The sequence below is a fragment of the Talpa occidentalis genome, unplaced genomic scaffold, assembly GCF_014898055.3.
Source record: "Talpa occidentalis isolate TD23 unplaced genomic scaffold, MPIMG_talOcc4v2.1 talOcc4.15, whole genome shotgun sequence".
NCBI lineage: Eukaryota > Metazoa > Chordata > Mammalia > Eulipotyphla > Talpidae > Talpa > Talpa occidentalis.
In genome coordinates this window covers 78,870,872-78,889,131 of record NW_023601543.1, presented here as the reverse complement: position 1 = coordinate 78,889,131, position 18,260 = coordinate 78,870,872, and the positions used below count along the sequence as shown (strand labels likewise).

Below are 18,260 nucleotides of genomic sequence, written 5' to 3'. Positions count from 1 at the left end.
GAATAAAATCAGTTAAAATGTAGAGGGCACATAAACACTACATTATAGTAACCATTATTTTTATTATCTTAGTTCAATTACTGTTTTGAAAATATAGCAATAATAAAAAGGCAAGAAATCTTGAGGACAAAGCAGAGGATTTTAGATTTGCTACAATGGGAATTACAGTTTCTAAGGGACAATAGCAACCTCATCAAAGCAGTGCTTGAAGATGATGTTAGGAGTTTTGGAGCTCTTGTGTGGAAAGACCATGGCATAAAAGAGGGAGACCTGGGCTGTGGCTGTGTGGTGAGGGAAGCAGGGGCAAGGATTCTATAAACCCATAACCCCTGGATTGGTTTTTGGGGATAACAGATGGTAATGAATGAGGCAGCTAAAGTTGAGAAGAGACGATGACATTTTAGTGAAGGAAAACCAGGTAGATGTTGACAAAAACAGTAAAGTAGAAGGGCCTTAGGCAAGGAGCAGCAGCTACTAGTTGCTATTTAATTTCATGCACCAATAGGCACAGAAGTGTTCCTGAGAGCAGACAGCTACAGCTGGTGATAATGCAGAAACACAGAAGTCAGGACAGGAGAAGGACAAGAGGTAGTAGTGAACTGATGACAGAGTGAATTACCAACATTATATTTTAACTATTTGTTCAGTAAGTCTTCAGTTAAATAACTATTAACTATTCAATATTAAACACAACAAATGCGTTTTTAAATACAGGGACACATTGCAAGCAAGCTCTCACAATTACCTCCGGTGCAACAAAATTTGCAGTATAACAAGGAGTCATGAGAAGACCATTTTCTGCTCTTAGCTGTTTGGCAAAGCCAAAATCACAAATCCGAATAGATTCTGGATTGCCAGATTCATCCACATAAAGAATGTTGCTAGGTTTCAAATCTCTGTGAACCACCTAATTGAAGTACAAATTAAAGTTACATTAATGATATATTTCCATTACAGAAAATTCATTATTCATAAACTGTCAAACGCACTTAACAAGATGATGAACACCGACCTTTAAATTGTACCACATTATAAAATACTGATAATGTAATCATAACTCTAACACAGAACGGGGTAAGGAGAGGAGGGAAGAACCCAAATGAATAAGTGGGTTAAGGAGAAATGTGAAAAGTTTCCAGGTTATTCATTTATCCATCAGACATTTATGGCGTACCTATCGTGCTAGGGTATTATACATGGAACTGCAGATACTACTGTGAACAAGACCCTTGCCTTTATATGCTACGAGTTTTCACAGTAGTGGGGGAAGGCAGAGAATAAACAGGTGAGAGACAGGACATAACTGGGGAGGTCAGGAAGGGTGTCAAGAGGGGTAACATCTGATCCAAGAGGAGAACACTAAGCAGGACAGAACAAAGGAGGATGGTTGCATTCTAAGTAGAGGGAAGGGCACCCCCAAGGATGTAAACAACAAACATAGTGACAAGACTCAATGAAACAGACATGGGGTTTAGTAGAAAAGAAGAAAAAAAGAAATTTGTTTGGACTTTAAGGAACAAAACACACACACACCCACACCCACACCCACACACCCCTCCTTGAGAGTTTTGTATTATTTCCCCTCCCTTGATTCACTTTCTTAACTACTTCTTTTATCATAAGCCTCTTTGACACTCCTTATCAGATTTTTTTTACCAAATTCTGACTCTATTATTATCCATCATCTCAGTTTTAATTTTAACATCTGGAACATTACTTCTCTTGACTATTTTAATAACTACTGAGGAGGCAGTGCAAAAAGAAAATAGAAGACTTTGATGACTATGAAATCATATCTTCCTCACTGACCACTAAGTTTTACTAATTTCTAGGTATAGAATGTACTGGATAAATTTTGGCCAGCTGGAAGTCAACAAGCTCTAGAATTAACACACTCCATTTGTCAGCTTCTAGCAGCAAAGACAAATGAGTATAAAGTCTTGCAAATACACCCCTAAGAAGTAACTTTTTTACCTCCTTGCTTTCTATCTCTCTTTACTTTTCTATTGCTCTGTCCTCCCTCTCACCCTTCATTTCCTCTTTTGTAGCATTAAAAAAAAAACAAAAAACCCGTACACAGGAAGAAATGAGGAGAGCATCCACCATCCATAAGCCAGATGACTATTATTTGACCTCATCTATTTGAAAAATTTCCTTTTTTATGTGACTACAATCTAGGATTCTCTGGTTCTGCTTTTGAACTTGAAGTGGACCCAGTTTTTAAGAGTATGGAGTGGCCTAGTACAAACAGTGCTATGCTTTTCAGATGAGAAACTCTCACCCACTTTTTCTCAAGAAGCATAAGAATTTAAGTAAGTTAAAACTTCAAAGTAGCACTTCAAGTTCAATGGAAGAAGTTTATCTAGAGGACAAATAGGATGATGAAGTTAATAATAATTTTCCATTATGTGCATAAAGTGATTTCTTTGTAATTTTATCTCAAACATTGACAAAACAACAGTAAGAAAAAAGGTTTGTGTATATATGTATGTATGTATATATTAAATGTTAAAAGACTTACCCCTTGTGCGTGAAGATACTCAACAGTTTTGGTTATAGTAAACAGAACAGCACTGGCCTCTCGTTCAGAGAAAAATTTCTGTCTAAGAATTTTATCCAGCAATTCACCCCCTTTCATAAGTTCTGTTACTACATACACATATTTTCCATCATCATATACCTATGAAATTCAACATCAAAATGTAAAAATTAGAAGTTTAGCATGTGTTCAGAACAAAGTTTAGCATATTAGAAAGAAATAAAACTAATTTTATATTCAAGGAAGATTTTACTCATCACAACCAATGGAGAATGTAAAATTTTCAAATAATTGTTAATATCCACATAAGAATATTTTTTTAAAGATTTATTTGTTTATACAAGAGCTGGGGTATAGACCAGAGGCGTGGGAGAGTGAGAGGATTCACCAGAGACTGAGTGGGGAGGAGAACAGGCAGACGGACCAAAAGCACTGCTGAGGGGAGCAGCGGGCGAGACAGGAGAGGTCTGCCGCGCCAAGTGGGTGTCTCCCTGGCTGGCTGGGAATCGAACCTGCGCTGCAGAGGCTTGTGGACAGCTTCACAGTGCTGCGCTCAACCGGCTGCGCCACCGGGGTGGCCTATATCCACATAAGAATATTAAAATAGGAACTGATGAGACTGAATGTCAAACTGTCCTATAATTTCCTTCTGAGAAACACAATTTATAGCAATCAAAGTAACTACAGGCATTGCATATGAAGGGACATTGGACTTTTGCTCTTATGGGTTATTTCCCTTGATCTCTTTTCTATCTGACGATTTACCTTGGAACCTCTGCATTGTAGAAGTTTTGTATTATATATACAGCACAAATGAATTATTCTGCTTTTGATTAAACTGAAAGTTGCAGTAAGAATTAAACAGGAAGATTAACTAGCAAAGAGAAATTTCATTTAATCACACAGAAATATACCACTGATCTCCTAATATAGAAACAGAAAACACAGTGTAATTTTGAATTTGTATTCAAGGCAATTATGAATCAAATTAACCCCCTTATTAAATTCCAGTTCCTCTGTGTGGCATGGTGATGTGCATCAGAGGAAATGTGAACCTATTCACTTGAATCATATACAGTGTTGTAAATGAATGTTACTTCAATAAAAAAAAATATTTTTAATTCCTTTTTTACCCCCTCACCGTAAAGTTACTGCACATCTGTATTCTGCTTCATAAGAGGTAGCAAGAGACAGGACCCCAAATATAGAGAAAACAAGGTACCTGACCTCAGAAGTTTTTATTTTATTAGGGAGAAACAGACATAGAAATGAAAGTTAAGAAAATGTTGAGCTGCTGCAATAAAAGTGGATTTGGAATTTGATTTTGGAATAGTAGATTTTGGAATCTGAAATGAAGGAAGGAGCAAAGATGTAAAAAACAGTGCCAGCTTAGGGAGCTTCCAAGGCAAGGCTGAGCAAAAGTTTTTTATACTTCCTTTTTAATTTCCTTGACTGGATTCTTAGAGATTATATCAAAGATTCAGTTAAGTTAAACAGCATCACATTTTAATGCAACTAATTTAACATTTTCCTTTTAAATTAATCTGAGGAAACAGGAATTTTGGTTAGAATGGAGGAGGGTAACATTTTCAAATTCAAAAATCTCAGAAGTGAAAGGTACCTTAGAAGTTCTCCTGCTTAGTGCCACATGACATATCTGGTCTCCAATACCCAGATACGGCATTTGAGCCGCTCTGAGCACCATCAGCGTTAATGCTGCCTGGTGAGTTCACACTCCTTGCCAACAACTGTTATATAAAAGACACAGGGCGGTAGGAAAGGACACCTCTTTTGTCTTGGGAGTAATGATAGGCAGAGCAGGGTTTCTGGAGTAAGTACTGCCTTACCTATCTTAGGTATGCTTACGTAGTTAGCAAGGCAAAGGAGGGAACTGGAGTTCTCAAGAAGTGAACCATAAATTCATGAGAAATGAGACACGCTCAAAAACTGGAACATACTGGAGCATGGTTGGGAGTGTAGAGTAAGCAAAGAAGTGTGAAAACTACTACCCAGGAAGGCAGGGTCTGGAGGTGATGGGGAGTATGAATTGTAGGCAGGCAAGTGACATGTACATGAAAGTGTTAGGTATCTCTGGCTGTACCTTGGAAAGCAGTGTGTCCATACAGCATGAGATTAGTCAATCTCAAATTATTAATTTAATGCTGACATGTTCAAATAGATACAGATTTTAAAAGCAATAATGTCAGCAATATATTTCTTCTTGAGGCAAAAGTAGAAAAATTCACTATATCAACATACTTTTCTTTATAAATGCAATTATGCTACATATGTTGTTCTCCAATCTTTTTTCTACTTACTATATCAAGTTCTTTGTCTACCACATGATAGTTCAAAACGTTCCAAATGCAAGTAGACAACTGACTAATTCAAATGATCTAGATCAAATAATCTACTTACATCCTTTAGAGTAATAATGTTTGGATGCTGTCCATAACGAAGAAGAATTTCAATTTCTTCTGTTGGGTCTCTCTTGCTTTTATCAATAATCTGAAAAGCAAATATTTATTAGATAATCTCATGAACTATACAGTCATAAGCTTTTTAAGTATTTATAGATATAGGTATTATGTGAATACTGTATTTATAAACCTTCATCAACCAGTTTTATTTAAGTATCTGGCTAGACTGTCTAATCAAAATTAGAACGTCACTTCTGATATAGATGGCAAGGCTGTAAAATAAATTCTATTCCATTGGCCACATTTCCACTAGGTTGCTCCAGTATAAGTCTGCAGTAAGTTTGAGACTTAATAAAAACTCAAAAGATAACAATAACACAGTCAACATTTTTCTTCCATCCTTAAACATCTTAAACCTTTGGGAACTTAGTAACCTACTAATCCCTATCAACACAGATAATTTGGAGCTAGATGCAGATATAATATTACCACTCACATCTGCTTATTAACTACTTCCTTTAATAAAATGCTTCAATGGAATATTCCATTAGTTGCAAGCTACTTACAAAAAATTAATTAACAGTTAAGTAGAACAAGTTCATTTTTGAAGGTAGGCAAAAAGTTACTCAGAAAACCACACCTAGAATTTTTCTTGGGTAGAATTAACTTTAATTATTATAATAATGCCTTTTAAAATACTAATGTAGCTTTCCAACCACTTTATGTTGGCTACCTCTTAAAAATACTTCTCGTAATGCTTTAACCTGTTAAAGCAGTATTATATTTTAAAAAAGATAACAAGTTTTACTTTCAGTTCATTCAAAGAGTAGGCCAAAACAAATTTTGTGACTTTCACATTTTCAACTTTAAAACAGCTTACTCATTTATTTATTTATTTTTTTGGTAAAGATTTATTTATTTTTATACAAGAACCAGGGTACAGGCCAGATGCGCGGGAGGGTGAGAGGATTCACCGGAGACAGAGCGGGGAACAGAACAGGCAGACTGACGAAATACACTGCTGAGGGGAGCAGCAGGGGAGACAGGAGAGATCTGCCTTGCCATGTGGGACCCTCGCCGGTCGGCCGGGATCGAACCTGCACCGCAGAGGCTGCGGACAGCTTCACAGTGTGGTGCTCCTGTGACATCAGGGAGGCCCAGCTTACTAATTTATGCATGTAAGAGGTATCCAAATGCTCCAGGAGCCTGAGAAAAGTGCTTGTATCTTTCAATATGAGCCAAATCAGCTATCTGAAATGGATTTAGTTTAATACTTTGTATTTAGATAACAGTGAAGACAAATATGTAGGAGTCCATTTGAATCCAATGCAAATGATAGTGTGTAATTAGGCAAATTAAGAGGACATATAGAGGGGCCTCCCCGGTGGCGCAGCGGTTGAGCGCTGGGTTGCGAAGCTGCCCGCGGCCTCTGCGGCGCCGGTTCGATCCCCTGCTGCTCCCCGGCCACCGGAGGAGGATCCCACATGGTGCGCAGACCTCTCCTGCCACCCGCTGCTCCCCTCAGCAGTGTACTTCAGCCCTTCTGCCTGCTCTGCTCCCCGCTCTGGCTCTGGTGAATTCTCTCACCCTCCCGCGCTTCTGACTGTACCCAGTGCATGTATAAACAAAACAAACAAATATAATAAAATAAAATAAATAAAAACATGCCTCTATAAAAAAAAAAAAAAAAAGAGGACATATAGAATAGACATGCTAATTCAAGGGAGACGATCTGAGGCTACTCTTCTGAAAACCAGAACACACTGGGAAATGCTATTTTTGGCAATATTCTCTCTGATCTGCTAATCCGAGAACAGTACACATTATATTCATACTTGTGCTTGTGAGTCCTAAAATTTGTAGTAATTTTAGTATTCAGTTGTGCTGGGATTGGTTTTATAAACTTAATTTAAGTCACAAGAATCTACACATAGCTAGAAGATATTCTCAAGGCTTTCAGTCTGTTGTTGTTGGATCCTGTAATTCAAAGGTGGGTCTCAGAACATTTCTGCCTTTTCCTGATGTATTTATGGAGAGAAGATATACATCCTTAAACTGCCTTATTTACCATCTCTTTTCATGGAATCAATCTGAAAAATTTTAAGTTATCCAGAATGCAGTATGTGCAATGAGTAGGAGAGCAAATTAAAATGTATTTCTATGTTTCATCTTTACATGTGACAGAAAGCCTTGGACAGTGATGACTTTTTAAAGCAATTACATTCATGTTTAGAATAGTAATAACTATTTTTTGGTGTTTGTGCATTCCCAGATATCTGCTATGAATATATTAAACACATTCATTTGTATTTTGCAAAATTATACTAAATGTAGACAGATAGATGAATGGATGAAAGTAATAACAATTAATCCCACTCTCCCATGAGCTAAACATGAGGTACCAACACTTAAAAACTAAGTTCTAAGGTTCAAGGTTAGTTGAAAGCATTAGGTATCATTTGAATTGCTTGTGATGGGACATCTGAGGCTACCATCTCGTGAAGTAAAAAGGCAGAGACTTGAATACAGATACAGAACTCAAAGTTTGTCATAGATCCATGTGCCTTGTTTTTCAGTTTAGAAAATACTTACTGTTTTAGGCAATCTGATGACATTTAAACATTTAAAATCCTTTTATAAATGTGAAGGACAACAGAGCATTTTTTTTTTGCCAAAAAATACAAATTACAAACATTGGCACACAATTTTGAGAAATTCCTTGATAACGTCACCATAAAATAGGGAACTTCTGGGCCTCCCCGGTGGCACAGTGGTTGAGCGCTGGGTTGCGAAGCTGCCCGCAGCCTCGGCAGCGCCAGTTCGATCCCTGGCCACCGGGTGAGGGTCCCACGTGGCATGCAGACCTCTCCTGCCGCCTAGCTCCCCTCAGCAGTGTACTTCATCAGTCTGTTTGCTCTGCTCTCCGCTCTGACGCTCGTGAATTCTCTCACCCTCCCGCACTTCTGACTGTACCCAGTGCTTATATAAATAAATAAATAAATAAATCTTAAAAAAAAAAAAAAAACCCAAAACAAACAAACAAAAAAACCCAGGGAACTTCTAAGAGTAAAATAGGTGCTACATAAAATCAGGTCAGGTGGAAAGTGCTGTCTGGGCAAACTGGATATAAGCTACCTTACCCCATATAGGAAGCCATGATTCCAGATTAGTATCTTTAAAGATTACTAGCAAATATTTAAATTTACCTTACCTTTTTATAACAAAAGGCATATTTACCAAAAGGGAAGATTGTAATTTTTTTTAAAGGATTTATTTATTTATGCATATAAGAGCTGGGGGTACAAGACCAGTGGTGCGGGGAGTAAGAGGATTCACCAGAGACAGAGTGGGGAACAGAACAGGCAGACTGACTGAAGTACACTGCTGAGGGTAGCAGCGGGCAAGGCAGGAGAGGTCTGCTGCACCATGTGGGTTGCTCCCTGGCTGGCTGGGAATCGATCTCATGCTGTAGTGGCTGCGGATAGCTTCATAGGTTGCTTTTTTTTTTTTTTTAAAGAGGCACGTATTTTATTTATTTATTTGTTTGTTTGTTTATACATGCACTGGGTACAGTCAGAAGTGCGGGAGGGTGAGAGAATTCACCAGAGCCAGAGCGGGGAGCAGAGCAGGCAGAAGGACCGAAGCACACTGCTGAGGGGAGCAGCGGGCGGCAGGAGAGGTCTGCGCGCCATGTGGGACCCTCCTCCGGTGGCCGGGGAGCAGCCGGGGATTGAACCAGTGCCGTGGAGGTCGCGGGGAGCTTCGCAACCCAGCGCTCAACCGCTGCGCCACTTGGGAGGCCCTCATAGGTTGCTTTTTAACCCTTGTGCCACCAGGGAAGCCCGGAAGATTGTAATTTTTAACTGGTACTGACACGCATGACTAAGAGCTGTTATAGTTGCATTTTAAATCTAAAATCATTTACCTTCACTGCAAACTCCATGTTTGTGGCTTTATGTATACATCTCTTGCAAACAGAGTAGGAGCCAACTCCAATATCTTCTTTTACTTCATATCCATCAGTAAACTGAATACTGTTCCTGTGCAACTGCTACAATGACAATTGAAGAAAAATAATGACTTTGACACAATTTAAACAGGGGAATGCTACTCAGCATGCTCTATTAAATGCTAACTATAAATACATATGCACATTAGTAAAAATAAAAGGGGATATTTATAGCATTTTTCTTCTACATGTATTTTAGAAGTGTCTACAATAAAATATACAGTAAGATATATGCCATTTTAAAAAATTATGTTAAAAAGAAGAAAATGAATATGTACAGCAGACGATGCATAGCTACTTGATAAGGGGCTGAGAGTCTTGACTATGATTTAGCCTTATTCCACTCCCCAACTGGCTATTAGTCTTCAATATACCTTTAAAAATGGGGAGAAGTTTGAAACCTCTGGTATAAAAGAAAAGATTTAAGAGGATTCAGAATTAGAATATCTGGATTCTTGTCTAAAATATACCAGTTGTAGGCTATATAGCCTTGAACCTGTGTTTTCTAAAAGGGTAATAGTAAGGATTAAATAAAATATTTTGGGTATCTGTAGCCAAGTTCTATTTTCTCCACTGTTAAGTCTTGGCTTTATTTATTTATTTTTAAAGATTTATTTTTATTTATTTATGCATACAAGAACTAGGCAAGAACTGGGGTGTAAGCTAGAGGTGCAGGGGGTGAGAGGATTCACCAGAGACACATTGGGGAGCAGAACAGGCAGATCTACTGAAATACACTGCTGAAGGGAGCAGAGGGAGAGACAGGAGAGGTCTGCTGTGCCATGTGGGTCAGCTCCCTGGCTGGCGATCAAACTCATGCCGCAGTGGCTGGTAATAGCTTGATAGTGCTGAGACTTTAACCCCTGTGTCACCAGGGAGGCCCCAAGTCACATCTTTAATACAACTGCTAAAGAAGTTGTTAATGGGTTAAGGACTAATAACATGGCGAGATGATGAATAGCAAACTGGTTCCATAAACAGGCTGAAGGAAGTTGTGCTGCCCTTGGCCCTATTGACAGGAGACCCTCCTTGCCTATCAGCATCATATAGTTAAATTTAGAATTCTGTAGATAATATGTTTGTAATTTCTATGTTAGGTACAGAAGTTGTAACTTAAAAAAATTTGCCATGTATTACATGCTTGTCTCAATAAAAGGGGCAGACTAATTCAATATGTATTTTGTTAAAATACCAATATTTGAATTTGTTTTCTAGAAAGTGGAAAGCAAGATGACTGACTCATGAGAACAACTTCAGGGCAAAAGCAGCAACTTAATCATAAAGCAATCCAAGGACTAATTATATATGCTAAAAACAACAATTCAATGCTTCAAAACATGTATCTAGTTCCTTTGATGATTAGGAGATGATGGGAAGAAATAAATCTAATGGTTTGTACTATTATTAATATTCCTTTTACAATATTTAATTTACTAGTCCTGTTACAAACATTCACCCAGACCCATTTCTGTGTTTTTAACCCCCCTTTTTCTCCAACTCTGATAAATAGATGGGATAGTGAGGTGGGTGGCAAACTAAGGCAGTACCCATAACCCCTTTTTCCTGATGACAATGGGAGCTCCAAGAGTTAAGGACACAAAACTTGGACATCTTAAGATTTGAGTTCAATTTTATTTCTTACATCTTTCTACAGCAGATATTGTTAAACTATATACTGTGGGCTGATTCTGGTTCACTACCAGTTATTCCAAATAAAGTTTTATGAGTACACAGCCATGCCCATTCACTCATATAATTTCTATGGCTGCTTTGGTGCTACAATGGAAGATGAGGAATCACTACAGAGACCATATTATCTACAAAGCCTCAAATACTTGTTATCTGGCCCTTTACAGAAAAAGTCTGTTAACCCTGTTTGAAGGGAACCAGTTAACAGGACGAAACAAACTAGACCTGATAAACATTTTGAGTTACAGGATTGGGAAGAGACTAGATGGTAATGTTTATTTCAACTCTGAAAATTTCACTTTCAAGTCAGATATGTATCCAGGATTCTGGTGCACGCAACCTTTTCAATGATATATGAAAGGGATTTCTAAGAGTAACCTCAATAATATAAAATGCATTTTGAGCTGTTCACACTTAAAGTCAGCATATCAAATCTACTCTTAGTCACACAATAAACTGTATCTCACATTTCAAATGTAAAATTACTTAGACATTCACTCACCTGAACAATTGAATGCACACCAACTGTCTGCATAGCTTGGCTTTCATCATCTGAGGTAATAGCAACAAAACTAAACCCCCGAAAAAGCTGATGTGCATTAGCACTAGGTGGAATGCCAGGTGAATCTGAAAAGAAGAAAAAGTTACTAAGAAAGTAATCAGACATTAATGACTTTTCTCACTTATTCTGGAATTCTCTCAGGCACCCAGTATATAATTCTTGTTCCTGGAGCAGCACTGTATTACATCTGTCCTGTTGGCCTCTTACCATCACAATTGTACCATCCCACTACCTCAAAGCCCAGAAAAGAGTTAATTCATTTGAAGAATATAAGAAAGTGGTGAATTTACTAGGTTAATATTATTCTAAATTAGCACTATCCCATAGAATTTCTTGCAATAACAGAAATTTTCTTGACTTGTGCTCTCCAACATAGTTCCTACTAGCCACATGCAGCTTCTGAGCATTTGAAATGCTCTTAGTGGGACTAAGAAATTAAAATATTAATTTAAATAGCAACAAGTAGCTATTAGCTACTGTACTGTACAATATAGCCTTAAATAACCAAACAAAGCTATTGCTCCTGGTTAGGGGAAGATATAAGATTTATTTATCTTTTATTTAATTAAAAAAAAAAGATTTATTTATTTATTTATTTATTTATACAAGCACTGGGTACAGTCACAAGTGTGGGAGGGTGAGAGAATTCACCAGAGACAGAGCGGGGAGTAGAGCAGGCAGAAGGACCGAAGTACACTGCTGAGGGGAGCAGTGGGTGGCAGGAGAGGTCTGCGCGCCATGCGGGACCCTCCTCCGGGGGCCGGGGAGCAGCTGGGGATTGAACCGGCGCTGCAGAGGCTGCGGGCAGCTTCGCAACCCAGCGCTCAACCACTGTGCCACCGGGGAGGCCCGATATAAGATTGATTTAGAGAAAATTTAGGAGATAAGATTTTAGTCAGGTGGTCTCAATATTTTGTGTCCAAAACTAGAAATCTAAATCATAAGTTAAAATCATTATATTTATATATAATTAATTATGAAAAGTAATTTCTAGCATAATCATGGCACATAGTCCTTAAAATATTTAGGACAGGACATGCATTGTTACTCAAATTATTCATGTGGTATCTAATAGTATTAACAAAAACAGAAAACTAAATGTTAACAGTATAGTGGTCACTATATTCTCAGTAATATATATTATTTAGCGAACTTTAAATCAACGTAATAGTATTATACTTAAGACTTCTGTTAAGATAATGTATCTGGGCAGAATATAGCATAGAACTGCTTGATTGAGAATTTTCCTCTATCATGACAAACTGACTTGAGAAAGCAAATAAAACATTATATATATATTCAATTCTTTGTATATCATGTCCATGTATGTATTTGATAAAATTCCTGTATTGATATGAACTTTTTTCATGGATTATTTTTAACTGAGGTAATATTTGGATAACCCCATCATGTATTATCATGGCAGTGCAACCACCACCAAATCACCCTTAGTCCACCACCACCGCCCATTGTGCTTCCTGTCTTCTTTGTTCTTCCCCCCCCCACCCTTGGTGAGTCAGTTCTGTATTCAGCTATCAAGGGGTAGTGTGATTTGAACTTCTAAGACTGTCTGATAAAAATATCAGACACCCATCAATGCTTTATATAGATTGAGATGATTCTGGTTGGAAAGATTTATAGCAAATTTTGAATGACACACTCTATGGATAAATTATATGTGAGAACACTTTGATGAATCTGGAATGTGGTACATTTAAATGAGAAAAGCATTTCCTATATTGTGATTCATAAGACCTGTAAGGTCTGTTTACCCTGAGAAGGGAGACTGTCCATGTGCCCCAAGGTTATTTAGATGACCAGAATATATTTCTCATATATATTTGATTTTTCATCCCTGGTCTCTTGACTAGCAGTCCTCAAACTCTTGGAATTTCCTAAAAGTAGAGAGTGATAAAGGTGTCTTTTGTTGTGTTAATGAAGCAACATTTGACATCCACCTAAAGAAGAGGGCTGGTTGCCCTAAGAACCTACCACATGATTAGAGGGTTGGAACTTTGAGTTTCACCCTACCAGTCAATCCAACCTCAAGGGAAGGGAGAAGGGCAGGATGTTGGACCAACCACCAGTGGCCAATGTCTTAATCCTACCGAAGCAATGATGCCTCCATGAAAACCCCAACGGACAGACTTCTAAAAGTTGGCAGATTTAGGTAGGGAGAGTGGCTCTCTCTGAGAGAGTATGGGAACTTCTATCACTTTCCCAAATCTTGTCCTATGCATCTCTTTGATCTGGACATTCACCTGTATCCTTTACCATATCCTTTTGTAACCCAATAATAAGTGTTTCCTTGAGTTCTGTAAGCAGCTCTAGCAATTCAATAGAGATTGTGGAGGAGGACTTGGGAAGCTCTGGTTCCAGGCTTGTGAATGGAAGTCTGACTTGAGAGCTGAAGAGGCAGTATTGTGGGATGAAACCTTAACCTGTGGAACCTGATGTTATCTCAGGTAGCATCAGAATTTAGCTGAATTGCAGGACACTCAGCTGATATCCTAAGCATTGCTGGAGATGTGGGGAAACTCCACCACACAGTGAAATTGAGTTTAGAGAACACCCTTTTTGTTGATATCAGAAAAGTGGGATTTGTTAGAATGGCCTTGGCTCATGGAAACATGTGGTTTGCAAAGAGAAAGGATGAAAGGGTGGCGGGATGAGGAACCTTTGATTTCTAGGTGGTCACATGGCCACCTATGGTTCAAAGCAGCAGCTATGCAGTGCTCAATTACTAAAGGTAAAAGCTACCAGTAGAATTTAGAAGTGGACCCAACTTTCAGGGAACTGGTTCATTGGATGGATAAGGAAATGCAAATTAACGATGAAAAGGCAAACTATTGAATCCTTTGGTTATTGTTACCTAATAGCTAAATGAAAAGTAGACGAGACTGCTGGGTTGGTAATAGCTGAACTAAATAAAAGAGAATAGAAGAGAATGCTGGGATGGATCTTGATGCTAGACCAAACTCAGATTTTAGTGAGATGAACTTCCACTACTAGCCTGAAAGCTGTCCTCCCAGGTAGAATTTGTACAGGGACAACAGTAAGTACTTCTAAGATCGCTGATCACTGAGACGGTAATATGGGAAACTGCAAAACCAAAAAACTGCTAAAACCAGGGAATATATGCATGAAGGAGTTGTTTCATTTTGTGGATGGGTATCCTTGGCTTCCTGAGGTACCTTTACTGAAATGTGTTAAGAATGACTAATTTGGCAGCTGTGTCTCGATTTGAATGCTGCAGAGTGGAAGAGCATGTATGCATTGATGTAGAACCCACAGCTCATTATGGAACAATCACAGACTGTTATATATGTGATCCAGATACACAGGAGGTTATTCACATGAGAGGGAACAGCTACTCTGTGGGCTGAATAAAAGCCCCTGTAAGGTCTGTTTACCCTGAGAAGGGAGACTGTCCATGTGCCCCAAGGAATGCCAAGTGGAATATCCCAAGTGAAAGCAGGTGATATGCTGCTTATTCGAGCCAGGTGGGATCAGTTTTATAATGACCAAGATGTTTGCCCACTGTGCTGTTTACACAGGTCAGGGTAAATGCTGTGGGTCCCTTTCACGTGGACACCCCATAGAACCTTATTACTGCATAACCAAAAAACTATTCTGGAAGTCTAATGGAATTTGTTGTCTCAACTTCCCCTTCTAGGACTTACTTATGTTAATTAAGAACATTAGGTTGATAAACCAGAAACTAGGGAGAGGCTGAGGGGAGAGTCAAGGGAATCTTCATTACTAGGCAGGAAAATTTAAAGTTACTAAGAAATAAGGTGAATAAAGCAAATATTGAAATGGGAAGAACAAAGAGGAAACAGGAAGAGGAAGGTGACCGGACTTTTCCCAGCAGGGTGGAAATCTTTAGATGATTACTAAGAAATGAGATGAATAAAATGGACACTGATGGGGTTAACACAATACAACACTACCAAAGGTTGGGCAGTCAGAACACCCCATTATTGGTATCCCAATATTAAAGGACCCCAAACAAGTCTTTTCTACTTGCCTCTGTTTGGAGAAGTTAGAAAAGTCAGAAGGTAGAACCTATAATCATAAATCTGACCAGCAATTTCCTGAGCAGTGGGTAGGCAAAATAATCAAGATAAAGATTGAAATAAAGGGCCAGGTGGGGCCTTGTGGTTAAAGCCCACACTAGGGACCCAAGCCTTTTGCACAGGAGTGAATAGTCATGGGTGGAGAAATTTCTAGGACTCCTTGATAATGGGATTCTTGTGAAATGGGTACTAAATGCCACTGATGAGTCCCTGACTCAGGTTACAAATAGACTGAGAGGAGGAAAAAATGTAATCATTGATAGGAATATAAAAACAGTAATGTTAAGCAGGTAACATACAAAGAGATTGTATCTCCACCTACATGTTTATGCAGCAGGGAGACCGGACAGTCTTTTGGGATTGAGCCCTTAACCCGTGGAACCTCATTCTCAGTATATAGTGTCAGAACTGAATTCCACTGCAGGACACCCAGCTGGTGTACAGAGCACTATTTGTTGGTGTAGGGCACTCACCTCCACGTTGGAAGCTGGTACTGGAAGCCTTTCAGTATTAGATTGCAAAACACATCATTATGTATATAAATGCTAATTAATGAAATATAGGTTACAATTTCAACGTTTACTTCTCTATAACAGTCATTGTTTACACAATTTTAGGATAAAGCCTGATACAGAAGATGAGTCATTTTGGTTATTACACCTTACTTAAAGTTTAAGTTATGCTTGGGATTTGAACTTTACAAGTAATCCCAGAATGCCACCTAATATTACACATTTTAAAGAATATTATTTACAATGAAGGTTATTTCATGTAAAAATAACTACAGGTAAACAAATATACAACCAAATAATTTTTCCATATAAACAGTATTACTGTTTAAGGCACAACATAATTTGCCAAGATTTAACAAGGATGTTAAGTGCTATAAAATGCTGAAAAGGATTTGCTAACAGTTACTGTGGCAGGGATAGGGGATAAAGGGGAGATATCAGGGCAGCATAAAGAGTTAATTGGAAAAGATTTCTGATCAAACAAGAAAAACGATATTGTCCAGGTTGTCCCCTTACCTTTGGGAGTTTTTGCAGTAAATTCAGGATCAAAATAGAATGTATCTTCAGGCCTGCCAGTTGCAGGTTTAAAAGGTGGATGAATTTCTCTTCTGTACAGTTTCTGGAGTAAAAAAGAGACTTAACACAACATGCAAATTATAAGAAAACACTGCAAGTAAGATTTCATTACATACTTACATTCCAGTCTATTGTTGAGAAAAACGAATGTCTTTTAATTTCTTCAACTCCATCTGGTCCAGCACCTGTTAAAATTATTTAGTTATGATTAATGGTAATTTTATCTCAAGAAAGAATAAGCTTATCTAGTCTTTGCTATTAATAGTTGCCTTAATATTTCATAATCCCACAATATAAACTTGGTCCCCCCTCCAAAAATAACAGATACCAATAAACATACAAAAGAAACAAATTAAAATTTGTACCTAATCTGTTTGCAGGATTTCGTTTGAAAAGCATTCGTAAAAGACTCTGGGCTTCAGGACTCAAAAACTGTGGCATCCCAAGTTTGGCTCTAAATAACAAATCCATAAAATAACAGTTCATTTTTTTGCGGTATCTTTATTTCTATTTAAAAAAATTTTAATGAAACTTTTTATTTTGAGACAAGTATAGATTCACAATGAGTTCTTAAGAAATGATACAGAGATCCTGTGTACCTTCAGCTAGTTTCCCCTAGAACATCTTATGAAACTATAGCATAGTATCATATTTAGGATAATGACACTGATACAATCCACCAATCTCACTCAGATGTCTCCAGTTTTAATGACACTTCTGTGTGTTTATTTAGTTTCATGCATTTTAACTGCATGTGTAAGTCCCAGTACCCACCAGCACGGTGAATGAATGGAATAGGTCCATCACCACCAGGATCCCTTCCACTGCTCCTTTACAAGCATACCAATCTACCGTCTCCTCTTCCTAACCACTGGCAGCTACTAATCTAGTCTCTGTTTCTATCCAATTTGTATTATTAGGAGTAAAACTGCTATGAACATTTGTACATAGGTTTTTTTTTTAATTTTTATTTTTAACAAATTTTTAAAAAAGATTTATTTATTTATACAAGCAGTGGGTACAGTCAGAAGCACGGGAGGGTGAGAGAATTCACCAGAGACAGAGTGGAGAGCAGAACAGGCAGAGTGACAAAGTACACTGCTGAGGGGAGCAGCGGGCAGCAGGAGAGGTCTGTGCGCCATGTGGGACCCTTACCCAGAGGCCGGGGATCTAACTGGTGCTGCCGAGGCTGCGGGCAGCTTCACAACCCAGTGCTCAACCACTGCGCCACTGGGGAGGCCCTGTACATAGGTTTTATGTGAACACATAAGAATTGTAGCCCATAATCTGGGCCTCCCCGGTGGCGCAGCGGTTGAGCGCTGGGTTGCAAAGCTGCCCGCAGCCTCTGCGGCGCCGGTTCAATCCCCGGCTGCTCCCCGGCCACTGGAGGAGGGTCCCACATGGCGCGCAGACCTCTCCTGCCGCCCGCTGCTCCCCTCAGCAGTGTGCTTCGGTCCTTCTGCCTGCTCTGCTCCCCGCTCTGGCTCTGGTGAATTCTCTCACCCTCCCGTGCTTCTGACTGTACCCAGTGCATGTATAAACAAACAAACAAGTAAATAAATAAATAAATAAAACACTCCTCTATTAAAAAAAAAAAAAGCAGCTGTTGTGTTTACTCAAACACTTAAAAAAAAAAAGAATTGTAGCCCATAATCTAATGTACTTCTTCATCTTTCAGAATTTGCAAAAAGCATGACTGTGAGAGTAAAATCATCTTAGTTCTGGCTCTGGGTAAGTTAATTTCTTTGGATCTGTTACCACTTCATAAGTAAAGGGACTGGATGTTAGACCAAGGGCTACCAAACTGTATCCATGGAATCCCATTTTCAAAAGGGATTAAGAAATCCAACATTTCTAATAAAAACAAAACTCTA

At 38.5% G+C, this 18,260-nt stretch overlaps 1 protein-coding gene across 6 annotated transcripts in view; it reads right to left on the bottom strand.

Annotated features, from left to right (window-relative positions):
- The window catches only part of RPS6KA3 (ribosomal protein S6 kinase A3), a 173,633-nt gene that overhangs the window by 5,919 nt on the left and 149,454 nt on the right, over window positions 1-18,260 (bottom strand). For all 6 annotated transcript variants that reach the window (XM_054695817.1, XM_037512623.2, XM_037512625.2 and 3 more), the window contains 8 exons: window positions 16,752-16,840; window positions 16,507-16,571; window positions 16,327-16,429; window positions 11,160-11,284; window positions 8,885-9,010; window positions 4,958-5,047; window positions 2,522-2,680; window positions 746-907 (listed from right to left, as the gene is read on the bottom strand). In XM_054695817.1, coding sequence (XP_054551792.1) covers window positions 746-907; window positions 2,522-2,680; window positions 4,958-5,047; window positions 8,885-9,010; window positions 11,160-11,284; window positions 16,327-16,429; window positions 16,507-16,571; window positions 16,752-16,840 — 919 coding nt within the window. The remainder of the gene's footprint in view (window positions 1-745; window positions 908-2,521; window positions 2,681-4,957; window positions 5,048-8,884; window positions 9,011-11,159; window positions 11,285-16,326; window positions 16,430-16,506; window positions 16,572-16,751; window positions 16,841-18,260) is intronic.